The 20,342-nt window shown below is 38.6% G+C and overlaps 1 protein-coding gene across 9 annotated transcripts in view; it reads left to right on the top strand.

Annotated features, from left to right (window-relative positions):
- Positions 1-20,342, top strand: part of PAK1 (p21 (RAC1) activated kinase 1) — a 159,127-nt gene that overhangs the window by 102,579 nt on the left and 36,206 nt on the right. For all 9 annotated transcript variants that reach the window (XM_086385751.1, XM_086385746.1, XM_086385750.1 and 6 more), the window contains 4 exons: positions 4,576-4,613; positions 13,444-13,560; positions 16,826-17,000; positions 19,313-19,376. In XM_086385751.1, coding sequence (XP_086241877.1) covers positions 4,576-4,613; positions 13,444-13,560; positions 16,826-17,000; positions 19,313-19,376 — 394 coding nt within the window. The remainder of the gene's footprint in view (positions 1-4,575; positions 4,614-13,443; positions 13,561-16,825; positions 17,001-19,312; positions 19,377-20,342) is intronic.

The following is a 20,342-nucleotide window of genomic DNA, read 5'->3' as shown; positions in this document are numbered from 1 at the left end:
ATACCACTTCCAGTTTCCTCTTGTTTTGCAAACATTAGAGCCCCAAATGCCTTTCTATTGTGCCTAAATTAGTAGTCTCTTAACCACTATTCTTAACTCTGAGTTCAGTGCTTAATGCTGGTGTTACTGTTGTCTCTTTTAAAGGTCAGTGTTGTTGGGGATAGTGAGAACCAGGATGAACTAACTGATTTTGAAGGATGCTTTTCCCAGCAAGTATCTGGCTTGTAGCAAAGGGCACAGATGGTGAGGATGACAAACTGCAGCTTTGCTCATTCTGCATAGTGGTGCCCAGCAGAGCATTATACATGTCCCTAGCATATTCCTTTCTTGATATCTGTCCCCGCTGGATCTATCTCACTTCTTCCATTCGGGGAGTGAGTTATTCCAAGGCAGTATTGGGTTTGAGGGATCATGGGTAGGAAAGTTTTCTAGATTAGGGTTTGTGTTTTCAAGAGTTTGTCATGGAGATGTCAGATTAGGAGCTGGTTTTGAAAGCCTCAGTAGCAAAGTCTTTGAAATAATCTCTTTTTATGTGTATGTGTGTAGATGTATACAAATACTGTTTATGTTTATGGAAGCAGCTCTGTGGGTTTCTGTATGTTTGGAATATAAAAAGTCCCCTTTAAGTATATATGAGTGAATATGGGTATATGATATACACATTCAGGGTATTGTGTGTATGTTCCTGCATGTATCCATAAATGAATAACATTGAAGGATTTTTTGTTTTCTGTAAGTTGAAGACCAAAGCAGCTCCAGGCAAAACTGTATATTTGTCATAGTTATTTTTTTATTGAAGTATAATTGATTTCCAGTGTTGTGTTAGTTACTGCTATACAGGAAAGTGATTCAGTTATATATACACTCTATTTTAAAATTTTCTTTTCCAGTATGGTTTATCATACGATATTTTTTCCTTTAAAAATTATTTATTAAAAATTTAAATTGGAGGATAATTGCTTTACAGTATATCATAGGGTATTGAATATAGTTCTCTGTATTATACAGTAGATCTCATTTTTTTATGGCAAGTTATTTTAAATGTCCTATCTCTCATTTTCCTATTTCCTTTCTTCTCATACTATTCTCATATTAATTATGACAACACTACTTCAATTTGTATATGCTTGCACATAAATTATCTCATTTGATTCTCATGATGACATTGAGAGACTGGCAGCACAAGTACTGTTACCCACATTTTGCATACTCAGAGAAATTATTTAGGCTCAGGGGAAGTAAGTGATTTATTCATAGAGCCTTAACATATCAATTGAGTGATACACCAGTGATGTAAGTGTGTTTTCAACTTGGTCTTTAAATCCTTTGCTGTCTAAAACCAAAGCACAATTTTTCATGCCAATTTTTTTTTTGTTTCCTGTTTTTTTAACACTTTATTTTCTGTACCAACTAATAGGTAATGTGATAAGCAAAATTTAGACTAGATTGACAACTTTAGTCTGGTTTTAGAAAAGGCAGAGGAACCAGAGATCAAATTGCCAACATCCGCTGGATCATGGAAAAAACAAGAGAGTTCCAGAAAAACATCTATTTCTTCTTTATTGACTATGCCAAAGCCTTTGACTCTGTGGATCACAATAAACTGTGGAAAATTCTGAAAGAGATGGGAATACCAGACTACCTGACCTGCCTCTTGAGAAATCTGTATGCAGGTCAAGAAGCAACAGTTAGAACTGGACATGGACCAACAGACTGGTTCCGAGTAGGAAAAGGAGTACATCAAATCTATATATTGTTACTGTGCTTATTTAACTTATATGCAGAGTACACCATGAGAAACGCTGGGCTGGATGAAGCACAAGCTGGAATGAAGATTGCCGGGAGAAATATCAATAACCTCAGGTATGCAGATGATACCACCCTTATGGCAGAAAGTGAAGAACTAAAGAACCTCTTGATGAAAGTGAAAGAAGAAAGTGAAAATGTTGGCTTAAAGCTCAACATTCAGAAAACAAAGATCATGGCATCTGATCTCATCACTTCATGGCAAATAGATGGAGAAACAGTGGAAACAGTGGCAGACTTTTATTTTTTTTTGGCTCCAAAATCACTGCAGATGGTGACTTCAGCCATGAAATTAAAAGACACTTACTCTTTGGAAGAAAAGTTATGACCAACCTAGACAGCATATTAAAAAGCAGAGACATTAGTTTGCCAACAAAGGTCTGTCTAGTCAAGGCTATGGTTTTTCCTGTGGTCATGTATGGATGTGAGAGTTGGACTAAAAAGAAAGCTGAAAGTGAAGTCGCTCAGTCGTGTCCAAGTCTTTGCGACCCCATGGACTGTAGCCTACCAGGCTCCTCCCTCCATGGGATTCTCCAGGCAAGAGTACTGGAGTGGGCTGCCATTTCCTTCTCCAGGGGATCTTCCCGACCCAGGGATCGAACCCGGGTCTTCCGCATTCCAGGCAGACGCTTTAACCTCTGAGCCACCAGGGAAACCCAAAAGAAAGCTGAGTACCGAAGAATTGATGCTTTTGAACTGTGGTGTTGGAGAAGACTCTTGAGAGTCCCTTGGACTGGAAGGGGATCCAACCTGTCCATCCTAAAGGAAATCAGTCCTGAATATTCATTGGAAAGACTGATGTTGTAGCTGAATCTCCAATACTTTGGCCACCTCATGCGAAGAGCTGACTCATTTGAAAAGATCTTGATGCTGGCACAGATTGAAGGTGGGAGGAGAAGGGGACGACAGAGAATGAGATGGTGGATGGCATCACCGACTCGATGGACAGGAGTCTGAGTAAACTCCGGGAGTTGGTGATGGACAGGGAGGTCTGGCATGCTGCAGTCCATGGGGTCGCAAAGAGTTGAACACGACTGAGTGACTGAACTGAACTGACAACCTCAGGTTCTGGGTTTTAGCCCTCTTTGCCACGGATTTGTGGCATTTGATTTATGTAATCTTAAACCAGTTTCTTTTCCTCTGAACCTTAGTTTATTTATTTGTAAAATGAAGGGATTGGAAGTGCTTTCTGCTGTGTCATTCTGTGCTATGAAATTTAATTTTTATATATAAAAATTGTACATCTCATTTAGAAGGTGCAAACTTACTCTTCTTTTATACGATTGAGATATGTTTATTACCAGAATACCCAGTCCTCAAAAACAGTAGTACTACGGAAGGTTGGAGGTGGTGCAGTGAAGGCATAGTATTCTGCTTGGTATGGAATTTGCTTTTGGACAAGAAAAACAAGTGAATTATGTTTAAGCTATATCCTGATTTGATTTCTCTAGGGTACAGCTTGCCATTCAGGGCTTGCTTTAAGAACATATTATCACAGTTTGTGGGTTCATAATTTGTCACAGGATCACAGGAGCTATACCTGACACTTTCATGTATGTGAGATCTTGGACATTATCTGGGCTTGTTTCCTGGTGAGGTAGATGTAGGATTTGATATAATATTTCTTCTCCTTAATTCCATTGTTGGTGAACTGATGAAATCAATTTCTTCTTGGACTTCTAGGAATTAAAGAATAAATCCAAACATAGTACTTGGTGTTTAAACTTATTTTCTTGCTAGATCTCCATTGGGTTTGTGTATCATACTTTATCAAGTTTAAGATATCATTGATTGTAAGACGCATTGTTATTTTACATACATGAAGAAAAAAGAAGCTGCCAATTAAATCATGAAATACCTTTGACTGTAGGACACATCTTTGTTTCAGAGATGTTAATGTGAAAAAATATATATCTTGGAATTAATAAAATTTGGTGATGTTGAGGGAGTTTAGATCTAGTGTCAGAAATTGTCAGAAATAAGACCATACCTTTAATTATACTTGACATGACCGTGTTGTGCTAAGATGCTTAGTCATGTCCGACGCTTACCCCATGGACCATAGCCCACCAGGATCCTCTATCAATGGGGATTCTCCAAGTGAGAATATTGGAATGGGTAGCCTATCCCTTCTCCAGGGGAACTTCTCGACCCAGGAATCAAACCAGGGTCTCCTGCATTGCAGACAGATTCTTCACCAGCTGAGCTACCCGGGAAGCTCTTTTCCTAAGTTTTTCTTAGTTTTTCTAAGTTTTAACTGAGTTTCCTTAGTTTTTCTCTCCTTGTGGGGAATAGACATGGATATAGAAGGATCCTTTCTAAAAGCTGAAGTCGCATGCTGATTTGTTATAGATGTCTCAGGGTGATACCAGTCAGGAACTGTTTCCTTTTCTCTTAGAATGGAGGAAATTTCCTTAATCACTGAGGCTTGATAATGTGGATATAGTTATAGCATAGTATTTAGAATTAGACCAGGATTCAAATCTTGACTCCTAATAACCTGTGTGTTAAATAATTTGTAGACAGATCACTTCAATGAATGTCAGTTTCCAAATTTATAAAAGTAGACATAATAATAGTACCCAGCTGTAGCAAGGATTAGAGGTGGTAATGTGTATAAAGTATTTAGCATGGTATTGGGACTGTAGTATCAGTAACACTGTTATTCTAAGCTTGGCAAGTATTTTACTGAATAGGCTCCTTAAGTCTCAAGAAAGGATTCACTGTAATTGTTTACTGACTGAATCACTTGTCTTTTTTCTTTTGTAGATAAATCAGCTGAGGATTATAATTCTTCTAACACTTTGGTAAGCCTTTATTTCCTCTATTCTGATATGGGCAGGTATGATTTTTAGGGATCAGGTCAGTGTGGTAGATGCAGAGTCTGGGCTGGTGGGCACTCATCTTGGTCACTCTCCCACCCTGGGCCTCAGAGTAAAGGACTTGAAGTTAATAAGCAGTAGATATCCCTTCCAGCTTTAATTTATTAATGCTCTAGAAATCCTAACCCTGGAACCAGAAGAACTGGCTCCTAGACTCAGTTTTCAGTTTTAGCTTTGAACCTTTTTGCCTTTCTGAGCTTCAGTTTTTTTCTCAGTAGAATGAGGACTATACACTTTGCCTTACCTGGAAATGTCCTCAAATAGCTGCATTTAAAAGAGAATTCCTTCTTTTGGGTTAATTGGGTTTACAAAACCAGGATTAGGATTAATTGTTGAAGGGAGCATATTCTATTAATTTAAGGTCATTCATTCTGTCCTCTGAAGTTGTAGTGAATGTCCTATCACATGAGGGAATGTATAGAAGTCATTGATGACCTCATGGGTCCCTCTGACCTTCACAACTTACCAATTCCTTTTTCTAAAGCAGATTATGAGATGAGGTATTGATGTATTTGAAAGGGTCTTATAATGAGTAAGCTGTGGCTTACTATACTAGATTACTGCTATTCTTTTTATCTAGTGCTGTCTCTTGTGCACAGTTGGTTATTTTATGTTGATTTACTAAACATTTGCAAAGCTGCTATTCTATGCCAGGTCCTCTGTGGAGAAATGACAGTATAGGGATGAATCAGACATTATCAAACTCCTGATCTCCCAGTCGTATGAGTGTCATGAAGGCGCAAACAGTTACAGTACAGGATGCTAAAACTTCATGAGGCCAGCAACTGTGTCTCACCTGTCAGCTGCAAGTTCCACGGCATGTGGCACACAACGATATAATACTGAATAAAATTATACTGTGGCACGTACTGAATAAAAGATTGGATGTTTAAGGAAAGCTTCCTGATGGTGAAGTCTGAACTGAATGAGTTAGTTGTCTTGGGGAAGAATAATAAAGAGACAAGTGTATTCCAGGCAGAGGATAAATAGCATGTGCTAAGGCAAGGAGGTTCGTGAGGTTGGCTTGCACAGAGAACTGCGAGTGGTTTGTTATGATTGGAATGTGAAGTGTAGGCAGGTCAGATCATGTAGGAATTTTAACTTTTAAAGGTAATAACAAGCTATTGAAGGATCTTAAGTGGAAGAGTCATACATTCTAACACAATACTGAGTCACAATCCAAGAACGTTGAATCATGCTTCCAGCATTGGAGATTGGTTTATTCTGAGTCATTTATACTGTAATTAGTGATTTAAAAAAAAAAGGTTCACATGTCCATTGCCAGTAGCATCCTGGGTCCTTTCATATTCACGATCTCTTTTAATCTTCACAGGAGTTTAATGAGACAGGTTATTATCCTTGTATAATAGATGATAAAACTGAAATTGAGAAGGGTTATTGGCAATAGGTAACTGATTCCCAGTTCGTTTTGCTTTCCACTGATTCATTTTTTCATCAGATGGAAGAGATACAGTTAAAAGGTGGTGAAGAACTTGCTGATGTTAAGATCCTTGGAAATTTCTCCCCATTATTGAGTTGTAAATTGTTGAAGAAGGGATGTTAACCAAAGCTGAACTGTACTTTGTGGCTCAAATGTCTTTATGCTTTTAAAGGCGAAGTAGCAGCTATTACTTATTGAGTAGCTAAGATGTGCCAGGCACTATGTTAGTAACTTATATGGTGGTGGTTTAGTCGCTAAGTCGTGTACGACTCTCATGACCCCATGGACTGTAGCCTGCCAGGCTCATCTGTCTATGGGATTCTCCAGGCAAGAACACTGGAATGGGTTGCCATTTCCTTCTCCAGGGGATCTTCCCATCCCAGGAATCAAACCTGTGTCTCCTGCATCGCAGGCAAATTCTTTATTGACTGGGCTATGAGGGAAGCCCAGTAATTTATGTATGTTAACATAATTCGTCCTCACAAATTAACCTTGTGAAGAAATTATCATCTCCATTTCACAGGTAGGAAACAGACTTTCCTGGAGACTCATAATTGGTATGGTGATACAACCAGATTAGAACTAAGGTCTTCTGAGTCTCTGTCCTGGGTTTTTTTCCCACTGTGGCAGGGAACTGAGAAAGAAGATGTCAGAGAGGTCTTATAAAGGAGATTGCAGTAAAGCCTTTGGTCTGCTGTTCCTTAGTGAGGAGGAGGAGCCCTGGGGCTCATGCCATATGGCGGAGAGGATAACACCTGCTTTGTAAAAACCTGTACTGATTTTAGTATCTACAATTAAAACCACCAGATTGTCAAGGACATTTTCTCCCCAATTCAGAACATTATCCCCGTGGCTCAGTCCTCTTTATTTCCTTACTAGTTATATGTGGGGATATGGTTTGTCCTGTGATAGCATGGCATCGTTTTCCATATTGGTTTCACACAGATCATTCCATTTGATATTGGAAATATTTGAATGATACTGTAATCTCCTGACACAAGGAACTGGGACTCAGAGATAACATGACATGCTTCCTATCCTTGAATGAATTAGTAGTAGAAACAAGTACAATATTAAGTTCTCCGCAGCATTCATTTATACATTTAACCATAGATATTTATTTAGCACTTTTTTTGTGCCCAGGTATTGGTGATACAGAGATAAAATTTTTGCATTATCTTAGTCCCTGAGAAAAAATAGAAGGATGAGGGCTGCAAGAGGAGTACATGAATAACATAAAATGAGGGTCATATTTGATGGAGTGATTTATTCTGCTTGGTAGTACAGGATAGTTGGCACAAGGTTCTTGGGCCCTCACAGTTTGTTCATTTAATAAACATAACCTTTAATGTTTCTTCTAGTTCTAAAATTCTTTTATTTGTGGCTCATTGGTCTGAGATCCATCTCAGATTATTTAGCATTTTAATGCTTGAGCTCTCATTTATAAAATGGTCACCTACTATGTTATAGGCTCTGTGGGTGCCCAAGAGTCAAGGATGGGTAAGGTCTTTGCTCTTGATCTCACTACTTAGTGAGGAATCAGAACACGTAAACGAGGATTGATAACACAGTGTCAGGTAAGTAACACAGTGTCAGGTAAATGTAGGCAATGATACCAGCCAGAAAAAAGGGCCATCAGTGCTTTCTTGTGTGAGGTAGCATGAACAAAAGCCACATTGTTAAGGATCCATCATGTCAGGTGAAAGAACTTGGACTCTCCACTTGAGCTAAGGAAGTATTTTAAATAATGTAGTTAGATGTTTATTTTAGTCTAAACTACCATCTTAGAAAGGGCTTTCCTGGTGGCCCAGTGGTAAAGAATCTGCTTGCCAGTGCAGGAGATGTGGGTTCAGTCCTTGGGTCAGCAAGATCCACTGGAGAAGGAAATGTCAACCCACTCCAGTATTCTTGCTGGGAAAATCCTTGGATAGAGGAGCCTGGCAGGCTACACTCCATGGGGTCAGAAAGAGTTGGATACGACTGAACTACTGAATAACAACAACCATTTTAGAAAGAGACCTCTGGAATTTGGATCTGTGTAGTGGGATGAATTCATATCTCTGTCTCTCTTGCTATGCTTAATTTCTTAAATTCAGAAAAGATACATAAAAAATAAATTCAAAACAATGCTTATTAATGAACCATTGTTGGAAATTTATGGAAGATAGAAAGCAGATAAGATCAGATTGACAGCAGAAAGTACAGCTGCTCTGTATGTGGAATATATATAAAATATTCTCTCACACAGCTGCTCTGTATGTGAGAGAATATATATAAAAAACAGGAAAGAGTCCTGGGTAATCTTCAAGAGTAAATTACTTTAAATTCTGTAATTGAAAAAGCTGGGGTATCCTCCATGTTAAGTGAGCAAAAGGTATCAGAAGGTTGATCCTAAGCTTAAAAGACACTTTTCTAAAGAAAGTACACTGACCTTTTCCAGTCCTGTGGCCACTGCTGAGTTTTCCAAATTTGCTGGCATATTGAGTGCACCACTTTCACAGCATCATCTTTTAGGATTGGAAATAGCTCAACTGGAATTCCATCACCTCCACTAGCTTTGTTTGTAGTGATGCTTCCTAAGGCCCACTTGACTTCACATTCCAGGATGTCTGGCTCTAGGTTAGTGTGAGTGATCACACCATCATGATTATCTGGGTTGTGAAGATCTTTTTTGTATAGTTTCTGTGTATTCTTGCCACCTCTTCTTAATATCTTCTGCTTCTGTTAGGTCCATACCATTTCTGTCCTTTATTGTGCCCATCTTTGCATGATTACTGAGGAAGGCTTTCTTATCTCTCCTTGTTATTCTTTGGAACTCTGCTTTCAAATGGGTATAGCTTTCCCTTTCTCCTTTGCCTTTAGCGTCTCTTCTTTTCTCAGCTATTTGTAAAGCCTCTTCAGACAACCATTTTGCCTTTTTGCATTTCTTTTTCTTGACAATGGTCTTGATCACTGCCTCCTGTACAATGTCATGAACCTCCATCCATAGTTCTTCAGGCACTCTGTCTATCAGATCTAATCCCTTGAATCTATTTGTCACTTTCACTATATAATCGTAAAGGATTTGATTTACCCAACAGGTAAATATTGTTAATATTTAGTGTTTAGCCTTTCCAAGGGTGGTAAACTAGATCATCACATTTTTTTTTTTTAAGACTTGCTGGACTAATTCTCTGATTTTTTAAAATATTTACTCTATTTTCCTTGCCTTAATTTTGCAGCATAGATATGTAGACTGGTTTTCAGATTTGCCTACCATCAACTTGAGATTTGGTCTTTTTAACAGTTACTGCTCATCTATTTGTCTTTGCCTCCTTTGCTAATCCTGCCTTCTTTCCTGTTTTCCCCAACCTTCTGGGTTTAATGGCTTTAACAGGCCATTATTTATTATAGTTCTAATGAGATTTTAAGAAATAGATGCCTATGTTCAATCTGCCATCTTTATCAGGCATTCCTGAGGAATTTTTACTTTTAACTCCTTACATATCTGTATTATATAAAATGTAAGATAAGAACCTGCTGGTTTTACATATAACTTAAAATTTTTACTTTTAAAAGATAGCATTATTGACTGTTATTTATATACCGTAAAATTCATCCATACTAGTTGAATTGTACAATTCAGTGATTGTATTAAATTTATAGACTTGTGCAGCTGTCTCTACAATCTATTTTTGGAATATTCCCATCACCACAAAGAGTTCCCTAGTATTCTTTTACAGTTCATTCAAACTCCCATGCCCAACCCTAGGAAACCACTGATATTCTTTCTGTCTATATAAACGTACATTTTCCAGACATTTTATGTAAATGGACTCATAGACCATGTAGTCTTTTGTGTCTAGCTTCTTTCACTTAGTATAATACCTGTGAGTTTCATCCATGTTCTAGCATGTATCAGGACATCATTCCTTTTTATAAAAGTCTGAATAATATTTTATTGTATTGATTATTCATCAGTTGATGGGCATTTGGCTTTTTTCTTATTTTTGATTATTATAAATAATGCTCATACTAACATTCATGTACAAACTTTGGTGTGGATCTGTGTTTTCATTTCTCTTTGGTATATACCTAGGAGTAGAATTTCTAAGTCACGTGGTGATTCTATGTTTAACCATTTGAGGAACTGCTAGACCGTGTTCTACAGTGGCTGCACCTTTTTACACTCCCACCAACATTAGGATGCTTCTAATTTCTACATATCTTCTCCCACATTTGTTATTGTCTGTCTTTTGATTATAGCCATCTTAGTGGATATGAAGTGGTATCTCATTGTGGTTTTGATTTGCATTTCCTAATAATGATGTTGAGTATTGGGCATGTGCTTATTGGCCATTTGTTTATCTTCTTTGGAGAAATTTTTTGTCGTTGTTTACCTCTTAATTTAATTCTACTGTGGTTAAATAAGACATTTTGTGTGTTTTCAGTCTTGAAAATTTATTGAGATATGTTTTATGGCCCAGCATATATTCTAGTCTGAAGAATTATCCATAAATGGTTAAAAGTAATGTGTGTTCTTCAGAACTTGGGTGGAATGTTTTGTATATGTCAGTTAGGTTGCATTGACTGATAGTGTTAAAATCTATATCATTGCTCATTATTGAGATCTCTTTCAGGGCTGTCCAGAAACTTTAACTTTCTGGTTGTCCCTTTTGAAGCTTTTATGTATGTGCACAAAGCCAGGCATGTATGACTAGTGTAGGACCTCTCTCTAATGTCTGTTGTATCTTTGAGCAGTCTTGGCCAGAATTCACTTGCCCTATCCATGATTGCAGCCTCAGGCTAGCAGCTGTTGACCCTCTCCTGCTGCCGTCTCTGGGAGGTCACTTCCACTGATGGCCCCACTGGGCCTTTGCACTGCTCACTCCTCCAAATGAAAGTGAGCCCTCTTGGACCACATAGTTGCAGCCTGCCTTCCCTGGAAGAAACCCTGCTCTAATGAAGCTAGGGTGGGATGGATGGGAGAAATCCTGGCCAGAACATCAGAGATCCCTATGTTTTTACCCAAAGTTCAGCAGTTTTAAAATGATAAGCACTTCTCAGTAGTATATGTAGGCACCTGGAGGTTTCGGGAACATTCCAAGCATGTTCCCTTTTCAGAGTCTTTGTATCTCTTCCATCTGCCAGGAATATTCTTTTCCCAGAGGGTCTGATGGCTTGTTTTCTCATTTTATTCTGGCCATTAAAGAGACCTTTTCATGACTACTTATATCTAAGGTAATAATTCCTTACTTTAAATCAATCTCTACTCTCACATGTTTCTTACTATTACCTGGCAATTTGGTGATGAATTTTAAATGTATCTTCTTCTAAAATGTAAGCCATAGGACCAGGCACTTTATCTACAGTGAATCAGTGGATGAGTTGGAGTCACTTTTAAAAAAGAGCTTTGTAGTTATTAACCATAATAATAATTTAATTGATTCCTTACATCTTTCTGAGTGTTTTTATACCCACATCACTTCATTTCTTTCTCCATGTGGTCCTCTAAGGTAGGCAGAGAGCTTCTTGTCATCATTTCCATTTTATGGATGAGAACTTTGGCTTAAAGTGGGATAGCCTTGGCAAAGAACACAGGGATAAGCAATAAAATTCTGGGAAAGAAACCTATATCTCTTGATTCTGGTAGTCGTTAATACAACCACCCAAAGCCATCACGTGTGGAAACCAGCATGTGTTGCTAAGGACGGTGATGAAATCCCCTCCCGCACAGTTTTAGAAAGCAACAAACTTGGTGTTTATAGTCTACAGTGGGTAGCCCTAGGCCCCCAAGAGGATGGAGAGGCTGCTGAGTTAATTTTATTCTCATTTTGGGTTCCTAGTTAAATTTTGTTGAGTGGAATATAAGGGGAAAACAAATTAGAGTGGAAAAGTATCAAAATATGTGCTTTCACAGGGAAAGAACCTCTATTGGATTTTAGAACTGAAAGTGACTTAAGGGCACCCCTCAAATTATACCAGTTCTCACCTCCACATTCCTCAAGTGATGAAACTTGAAGCTGAGAGGATGGATTCATTGCCTGTAGTCACTAAAACTAGTTGCTTACAAATGTCTGTCGCTGGCAGTTTTTAAGTTATGTCCTGCACTGGAGGTCCTGTTAGAATCTATGAGGATGCCAACTTTCCCTACTTAGTATGTCAAATGTGGTAAAGGCCACTCTCCCACACATAACTCCAGTATAATATTCAACTAAATAAGTTCCTTTACTTAGCCCATGTTGTTCTGATATTCCTCTCTCCAGCGGCCTCAAATGGCAGCAGAAGGGGAATTGTCCGTCTGTCTGTCTCCTGCATCAGATGGTGAGCTACTTTTAGGACTTGGACCATCTTTTTCATCTTTGTACATTTATATCAAAAACATTCATCACAGTGTCTTACTGAGCACAAAGTAGATGGTCTGAAAATAATCTGAAACTGTTGAATTATGTCAATATCTACTAAAAGATCTGTATTGCTTCTCTGATCCTATACTATAACCATTTAATCTCTATCAAAAATCTCATATTTTGGAGCTATTTTATCTCTTGAACATGTGTTGTAAACAGTAATGGTATGATCTTTTTGCCTGGACTTGCCCTGAAACTTGCCAGTCTTGGCGCAGCTTTGTTATAGTTTGTGTGGGAAAATCAAGTTTCTGAGGTTATAGCAGATTCAATTAGTGGTGCTGGTAAGGGTCATTCCAAGACAGGGCAGAAGCTTAAGGAAATAGGTAGCATCTGATCTGGGGAAAATCTCATTGCTTCTTGTGACAATGGTCTCCTGATGTTCTGTATCTGCAGGTTGAGGTGAGGGTACCTGATAACATAAGGGGTGCAGTATATTTTGGTAAAGAAGGAAAAGGAGAGGCAAAGACCTTTCAGAACTTCTATTTACCATATCAGAAAGGACTACAGAATTATAATGATAAGCTTTGTAAAATTCTGAACTTTTGATCCCTTTCCTACATGTTGTACTTTATCCTCTCTTCCGCACAGAGAGTAAAATTCATAGAGAAGAAGGAAATATGAGCTTGTCTTCAGGGTTTGGTTTGGCGTAGGCAGGTAGAAAAGCTGTCAGTTGGTTTCCCCATCCACAATTAGGCTTTGGGTGGGAGAAGGAAGCCCTCCAGGGACTGAAGGGGGAGTGGTAGCTAAAAGAAGAGAGGGGAGATGGCTGAGTTCCTGAGGCCAGCTACAAAGTGGAGAGCTTAGAGGCTGATGTGTGTTTCAGAAAGAGTGTCAGGAGAAGGTTTCTTCTGGGAGATTGGTGACCCTGGTAGTTTAAGTTCCATGTTGGCTTAACCTAACGAATCTGGCTTTTGTCACTGTGCAGAATGTGAAGGCGGTGTCTGAGACCCCTGCAGTGCCACCAGTTTCAGAAGATGAAGATGATGATGATGATGGCACCCCACCCCCAGTGATTGCTCCACGCCCAGAGCACACAAAATCTGTGAGTCTTTGTGATTTATTAGAGTTTGGAGGTGGGGAGTAAGGGATGGGTGCCAAGGTCTAGAAGTTTAATACTCTGGTAGGGATCCTGAGATTTTGGAGGTGGTGAAATAACCAAATTACCTTGATTGAAAGGTACTTTCTGTATGATTAAAGACAGAAAGTGGTGTAATTATTTATCGTTGATTTGCAGATAGTCCCAAAGTGTCCTAAATAGTTGGTCTTCGTACCAACTTAGCCCTACTTTCTTTACAGACAGGAAGATATACAGAATTAATGTTACTTAGTGTAGAAGTAACATAAATTGTTCCAGTCTCCTAGGAAGCAACAAATTAGCCTGCTATAGATCGTTTCTTCTCTGTTAAATGTCCAGTGTTCAGGCTCTTAAGACATTATTGATGATACTGAAAGACTCAAGAGAATTTGTAAAAACATTAGTGCCATTAGTATCCTGGACATCAGGAGTGCATTTTGATGCTGGATATTGGCAGTGATTTTTATTTAACTTCCTTTGAGGTTCTTGCATTTCATAATAGCCATGGTCCCTTTGCCCTCACTTTGCATAATCTGCGTTTTACATGATTTAGCATCACTGAGCACTGATCTATCATTAGATGATACTACTAGTGTTTCTTTGTTTGGACTTTTTATTATGACAAGAGAATGATTTAGGGCTTAAACTCTGTGGTAATTCAAAGAAGATTGTCTCTGAACTAGAGAATTCGTGGAAGTATTCAAGCAGATGTTGGTTGACTGAGTATGGGAGATGCTGTGGAGGCAATTCAAGGGGATTAGATGACCTTTTAGAATTATAATTTATAAGCAGAATCTGTGGAATCACTGCTTCTATAGGTTACAAAGTCACTTTAAGGATAATGAGCTTCAGAATCAGAGAGTTGTCCAGAGATGTCACAATGGAAAGGTTTTTTCGATTTGCAAGCATGTTCATTTAAAAAAATTTTCCCATTAAACCATGAATTCCTTACAAGTAGAGGAAATATATATGTGTGTCTGTGTATATATATGTAGAGGATATATATGTGTGTGTTTGCAGTGATTAACATAGTTCTTAAAGGGTTTTAGAAAGGCAGTATTGAATGACTGATAAATTTGATCTTCATAGCATTCCGCTCTAAAAAGATACTGTTAATTCCTAATTTATAAAAGAAGAAGAAGTTGAGATTTGGAGAGGTAAATTGATCTATCCAAAGAGTCTAAGCAAAATAGCCAGAACTGAAAGCAGGTAATTTACCCCAGGTCCAGGTTATATTCCAGCATAGCATAGTGGCCTTTTTTATATGAGCAGACCTGTGCTGGGAGCCAGAAAAAGAGAATGTTAGAGAAGGAAAAGGCAGGGTTCTTCCCCTCAAGGAGCCATGTCAGAACCAAAGGAGGAGGACAAGGCATGAAATTCATGTTTAGGTGCCAGGGATATAGTTTGTCTACATGTGCAAGAGTAGAAAATTAAGAAATCACTATGCTGGAGTAGTCAGTAAAGAAACAATAGTGTCTGATCTCAATGTTTCAACTTATTGCTATTTCCACTAGCAATAAGTTAGTGGAAAGTTCTCTTCCATTTCTGCCTATTATAACCATGTCCATCCTTCAAGATCTGGCTGAAGAACCCTATTTATTTGTTTGGTGACTCATGAAACTTTTACCTGAATGCTTACTTTTTGTTAGACGACTGGTTAGATACAGAAGTTCAGTGATGAACAACTCAGATTCTCTGTCTTCATAGAGCTTTTGTGTGTGTGTGTGTTTGTCACTCAGTCGTGTCTGACTCTTTGCGACCCCATGGATTGTAGCCCACCAGGCTTCTCTGTCCATGGAATTCTCCAAGCAAGAATACTGGAGTGGATTGCCATTCTCTTCTCCAGAGGAACTTCCCAACCCAGGAATCGAACCCTGCTCTCCTGCATGGCAGGCAGATTCTTTACCGTTTGAGCTATAGGGAAGTCTTTAGACTAACCCAAGTATTGTTGTGACGTTTTTATGAAAAAAGTGATAAATGCCTTGAAGCATCTCCTGTGGATGGGCGGTAGAACATGTGATCACTTCTTCTGAACCTCAGTAGTATATAGATTGTTCTTTTTTTCTATTTGTCCTTTCTGCCTAGGACTTTCTCCAAGACTTCCTTCACAGAAATAGTGGATGGGGCATTCTGTACAGCAAGGCAAAGAACAGATTCTCAGTAAATGCTTATTAAGTATTATTATTATTGAATAGGCAGTATAATAATATTAGCTGAAATTTGAAAGCTTAATGTCTCCTGAGTGTGATGCTACTTATTTCACACATTAATTAGTTTATTTATGGTTTATTAGCAACTCTATGGAGAAGGCAACGGCACCCTACTCCAGTACTCTTGCCTGGAAAATCCCATGGACAGATGAGCCTGGTGGGCTGCAGTCCATGGGGTCGCAAAGAGTCGGACACGACTGAGCAACTTCACTTTCACTTTTCACTTTCATGCATTGGAGAAGGAAATGGCAACCCACTCCAGTGTTCTTGCCTGGAGAATCCCACGGACAGGGGAGCCTGGTGGGCTGCCGTCTATGCGGTCGCACAGAGTCGGATACGACTGAAGCGACTTAGCAGTAGCAGCAGCAGCAGCAACTCTATAAGATAAGTATCACTAACATCACTATTTTACAGACAAGGAAACTAAAGCATAGAAAAGTTAAGTAGTCTGCCCAAAGTCATACAATTGGTAAGAATAAGATTTGGAATTTAAGTCTGGCAGGTTCCAGAGTCTGTAATCTAAATAACTCTATCCCATGGCCTCTTAAAGAAGAACAATTGCAGTTTTTTCTCTGTGAGCGTTCAGGATTTAAAAAGGGAGTAACTCAAATGAAGGTAATGTTCAGTGTTGTATTAGCAGTGAAAAGTACTGTAGGAATACAGGATATTCATTTCAGCTTGGGAAAGAACAGAATTTTATAGAAGGGGATTCCCATCTAATGATAGGATGTCCTTTAAACCCTTTATAGTGAGAGTTGTGTAGATTATATTGATTATTTTAAGTGCTCAGACTCTCACTAACCCTTGTAAAAAGTGAGAGAAAGGAAGATCATTCCATTCTCACAGCCTGGGCGTAGAGGAAGAGTATCATAGGATTCTTCATTAGCAACTCAATGGAGAAGGCAATGGCACCTCAAAGGTATAGAAGAGATGAGTTTACTGAGATTTGTTCTTCTTTGGATGTTCTAACACATAAATCTAAGAGAGGCTGGCCTCACCAAATGTTTGCACCAACAATGCAGGTATATACACGGTCTGTGATTGAACCACTTCCTATTACTCCAACTCGGGATGTGGCTACATCTCCCATTTCACCTACTGAGAATAATACCACTCCACCTGATGCTCTGACTCGGAATACTGAGAAGCAGAAGAAGAAGCCTAAGATGTCTGATGAGGAGATCTTGGAGAAATTACGTAAGCACTTTGTAGGTTTTTTAATTTCCCTCTGGTATGTGACTGGTTGAGCACAAGAGAATTCTATTGCTATAAAGATCTAGGTTCTGTGCTAGGTGTATGTCAGTGGCGGCTATGCTTTATATCTTGCCAGACTGTGCCTCTTCTCACCCGTCCCTACACCCACCTCCTCTGTCTCACCAGCCCTGATTAGATGCTATGTTAGGATGGGAATATGATGAGAGAGTATGTGAATAGCCCACTTCAAAGGCTGGGAATCACTTACCACAGGCATGGCTTATGGAGATGACAAATAGCTTTTACTTACAATATAATCTGAAAGGTTGTGTTGAGAAAGACTGAGGTCTTGTGTAAACCTGGTGAGGAAGAGTGCTATGTTGGTTATTGATGTTTCTGTTGGCAGAAGACAGATCTGCCATTTGGTTGTAGAAAAAGAAGGAAGGGAAACTAACATTTTGTGAGCCTGTAATATGTACCAAATGAACATTTATTCCTCATTTTAGCCCTGTGAAGACAGACATTATAATCCTTATTTTTTGCAGTTAAGTTATTTGAGGCTAGGAATGCTAAATGCTCTGCAAAAATTCATGCAGCCAAAAAGTGACAGATCTGGGATTAGCATGCAGCTTGTGCTCCTGTAATCAGAGCATGCTATTTCTTGCAGTCAGGTGGGAACTCCCATTTTGCTTTTTAGTGATGAGAATTATTAGGGCAGCTTGTTTCTCTTTTTCAGTAATCTGCAGGAGAATTCATATGAGAAGAAAGGAATGGGTTGGCCTGTAGGCTTGAAAAAGCCATCTGAGAAGGCTTTTGATTTATTCTTTGAACTTATGTACTTCTAAAGAGGATTTGATGTGACTGATCTGGTGAAGTCTGCCCACTGGCATTGCTTTCTAAAGCTGAGGTTTCTGGTTCCTTAGCTTAGTGGCTTTTGATTTCATCCTGATAATTCTTATTTGACTTTTTAAAAAAATTTTCACTCTTTCCAAAGTTGCCCTTGCCCAGTGTTAGTTGCTCAGTCATGTCCAACTTTTTGCAATCCCATGGACTGTAGCCCAGCAGGCTCTTCTGTCCATGAAATTCTCCAGGGAAGAGTATGGAGTGAGTAGCCATTCCCTTCTCCATGGGATCTTCCTGCCCCCAGGATGGGACCTGAGTCTTCTGCATTGCAGGTAGATTTCTTTACTGTCTGAGCCACGAGGGAAGCCTCGCCCTTACCCAGAGCCCTTCTATGAAGTGATGAAATAAGAAAAGCCACTTACCTTGGCATCTGTTTACTCCTGTATGTATTCTTTTTCTCTGAATCAGATTTTTTTTTAGAAACAGTAATACTTAGAACATAGGATTATGCAAAAACAGATTGGCCTGAGAGTTAAGGACCCTTGGGTTGAAGCCCTAGCACAGTCATTAACTTGGGTCTTGGGCAATTTTCTACTGTTCCCTGGTCCTCCTTTTTCTCATCTTTTAAATAGGAATGTTAGTCCCTGTCTCATTTGTAAATCAAATGAGATAATGTGTTTGAAAAGTATCAAATCCTAGTAATTGATATTATTGGAAAGCGCTTTGGAGTGGAAGACCAAACCTGAACTCCTAATCTTAACTCTGACACCACTTTGCTGTGTGACCTTGAGGGGAAGTATCTTCCCTTTGGTGGGGCTCAGTTTTACCATCTTCAGAAGACTTTTTTTTTTTTGAAGCTGTGAACTTTCTCATACCTCTGTGTTTTTGCACTTAAAATAGTTTTTTTGTAACCCATTCTTGACTTTCTCTCCCTGGAAAATTCCTCCTAACCCTGTAAAAATTAATTCAGGTTCATTTCCCTTCTGAGGCCTTCCTGGTCTATATTTTTGCTTCTTTTTGTATCACAGCAATTACTATATGTTCATGGAACTTTATACATGGTGTCTGTTTCCTGTATGAGATTACAGCTTCTTGAGAGCAGAGACTGTCTTAACTGGGTCTCATTTGTTGGGTCCATTAACTGGGTCTTCATTTGTTGCACTCAAGCTAGGGCTTAGTGCATAATAAGTGAGCATATTAAAACTAGAAAATGTTTATTGAATTGATGAATTTAAAAATGAATGAATAACTTTTAGGAGATTAGAAATGGATTAGGGTACTATTAATAAAAGTGGTAAGGAGGTGAAACTTTTGGTTGAAACTTAAGAGGGAAAGCTAAGCACCTTAGTGTGGTTTTAGGGTATTGCAGATAGTTCTTTAATCTTTGCTGGCTCAGAGTTGGGGGAACATGGGGCTTATTTTGTATTGTTGATCTGGGAAAAACTGATTTATGTTCTCTGTTTCTTTCAAAGGCAGCATAGTGAGTGTGGGTGATCCTAAGAAGAAATACACACGGTTTGAGAAGATTGGACAAGGGTTAGTAGGCGCCTTTTGTTTCCCTAGAAAAATGACTTAAAATCATATGTGCTGATATATATGATTTTGCTTTTGTTTTGCCTCTTATAAACCTTTTTCTTCGTTCTCCACCTCACCCCTCACCCATCTGAGGGTGTTTTATTAGGCTGATCTCAGGCTTCCAGAATTATGTTTTAATATGTGAGATGTGCCATTAGCTGACATTGTTGCTAAAAATATCCCTGCACTGAGAGTGCGAAAACCATTTATTTTCTTAGCACAAAAACCTTCTTCCCAAATTATAGCTCTGCTTTTCCATATTAACCTTCTTTACCTGGTGCTGAGACTTACTAGCACTAATATGAAATGAAAGACAGAACTCACAGACTCTTCTGCTAGTATATGGGACCTGTTTTTCTAGTGGATGACAGAAATCATATCTCTTACTCTCTGGTTTCTTTTCTGGATCTTATATTCTGACCTCAGTGTACGATTCAGCAAATCTTAGCTGAATCTCTGTTAGATACTGTGCCATGAGTACAGCTATGAATCGGACCATATCTGCTTTCAGAGAGACCCTCATATCTACAGAAGGAGATAGGCAGACAAACAAAAAATTATAATATACTGTGATAAGTCTTAAAAGTGTTTTTGAGCAAGAGAAGCCAGATATAAAAGAGCAAATACTGTGTGATTTTTTTATATGAAGTTAAAACACAGGCAGAACTAATACATGCTAATGTAAATCAGAATAATGGTTGTGTCTGGGAGGATTAGGAAGCAGCATGAGGGAACTTTGAGGGGTTGATGGTGAACATGTAGGTGTGTACATATTGAAAAATCATCAAGTTGTACACTTAAGATTTGTGCAGATTAATTTAGGTAAGTTATGACTTTATATAAAAGAGAAAAAGAATGAAATTTCTATAGAGATACCCAATTAGCTAAAATTAAAAAGAAACTGAAAAAAGTATCTGGCTTGTAGAA

Source organism: Bos grunniens, chromosome 29 (assembly GCF_055505025.1).
Source record: "Bos grunniens cultivar Pamir isolate PY7600 chromosome 29, Bosgru_T2T1.0, whole genome shotgun sequence".
Taxonomy (NCBI): domain Eukaryota; kingdom Metazoa; phylum Chordata; class Mammalia; order Artiodactyla; family Bovidae; genus Bos; species Bos grunniens.
Note: the sequence above shows the minus strand (reverse complement) of the source record. Positions and strands in the feature narration are given on the sequence as shown.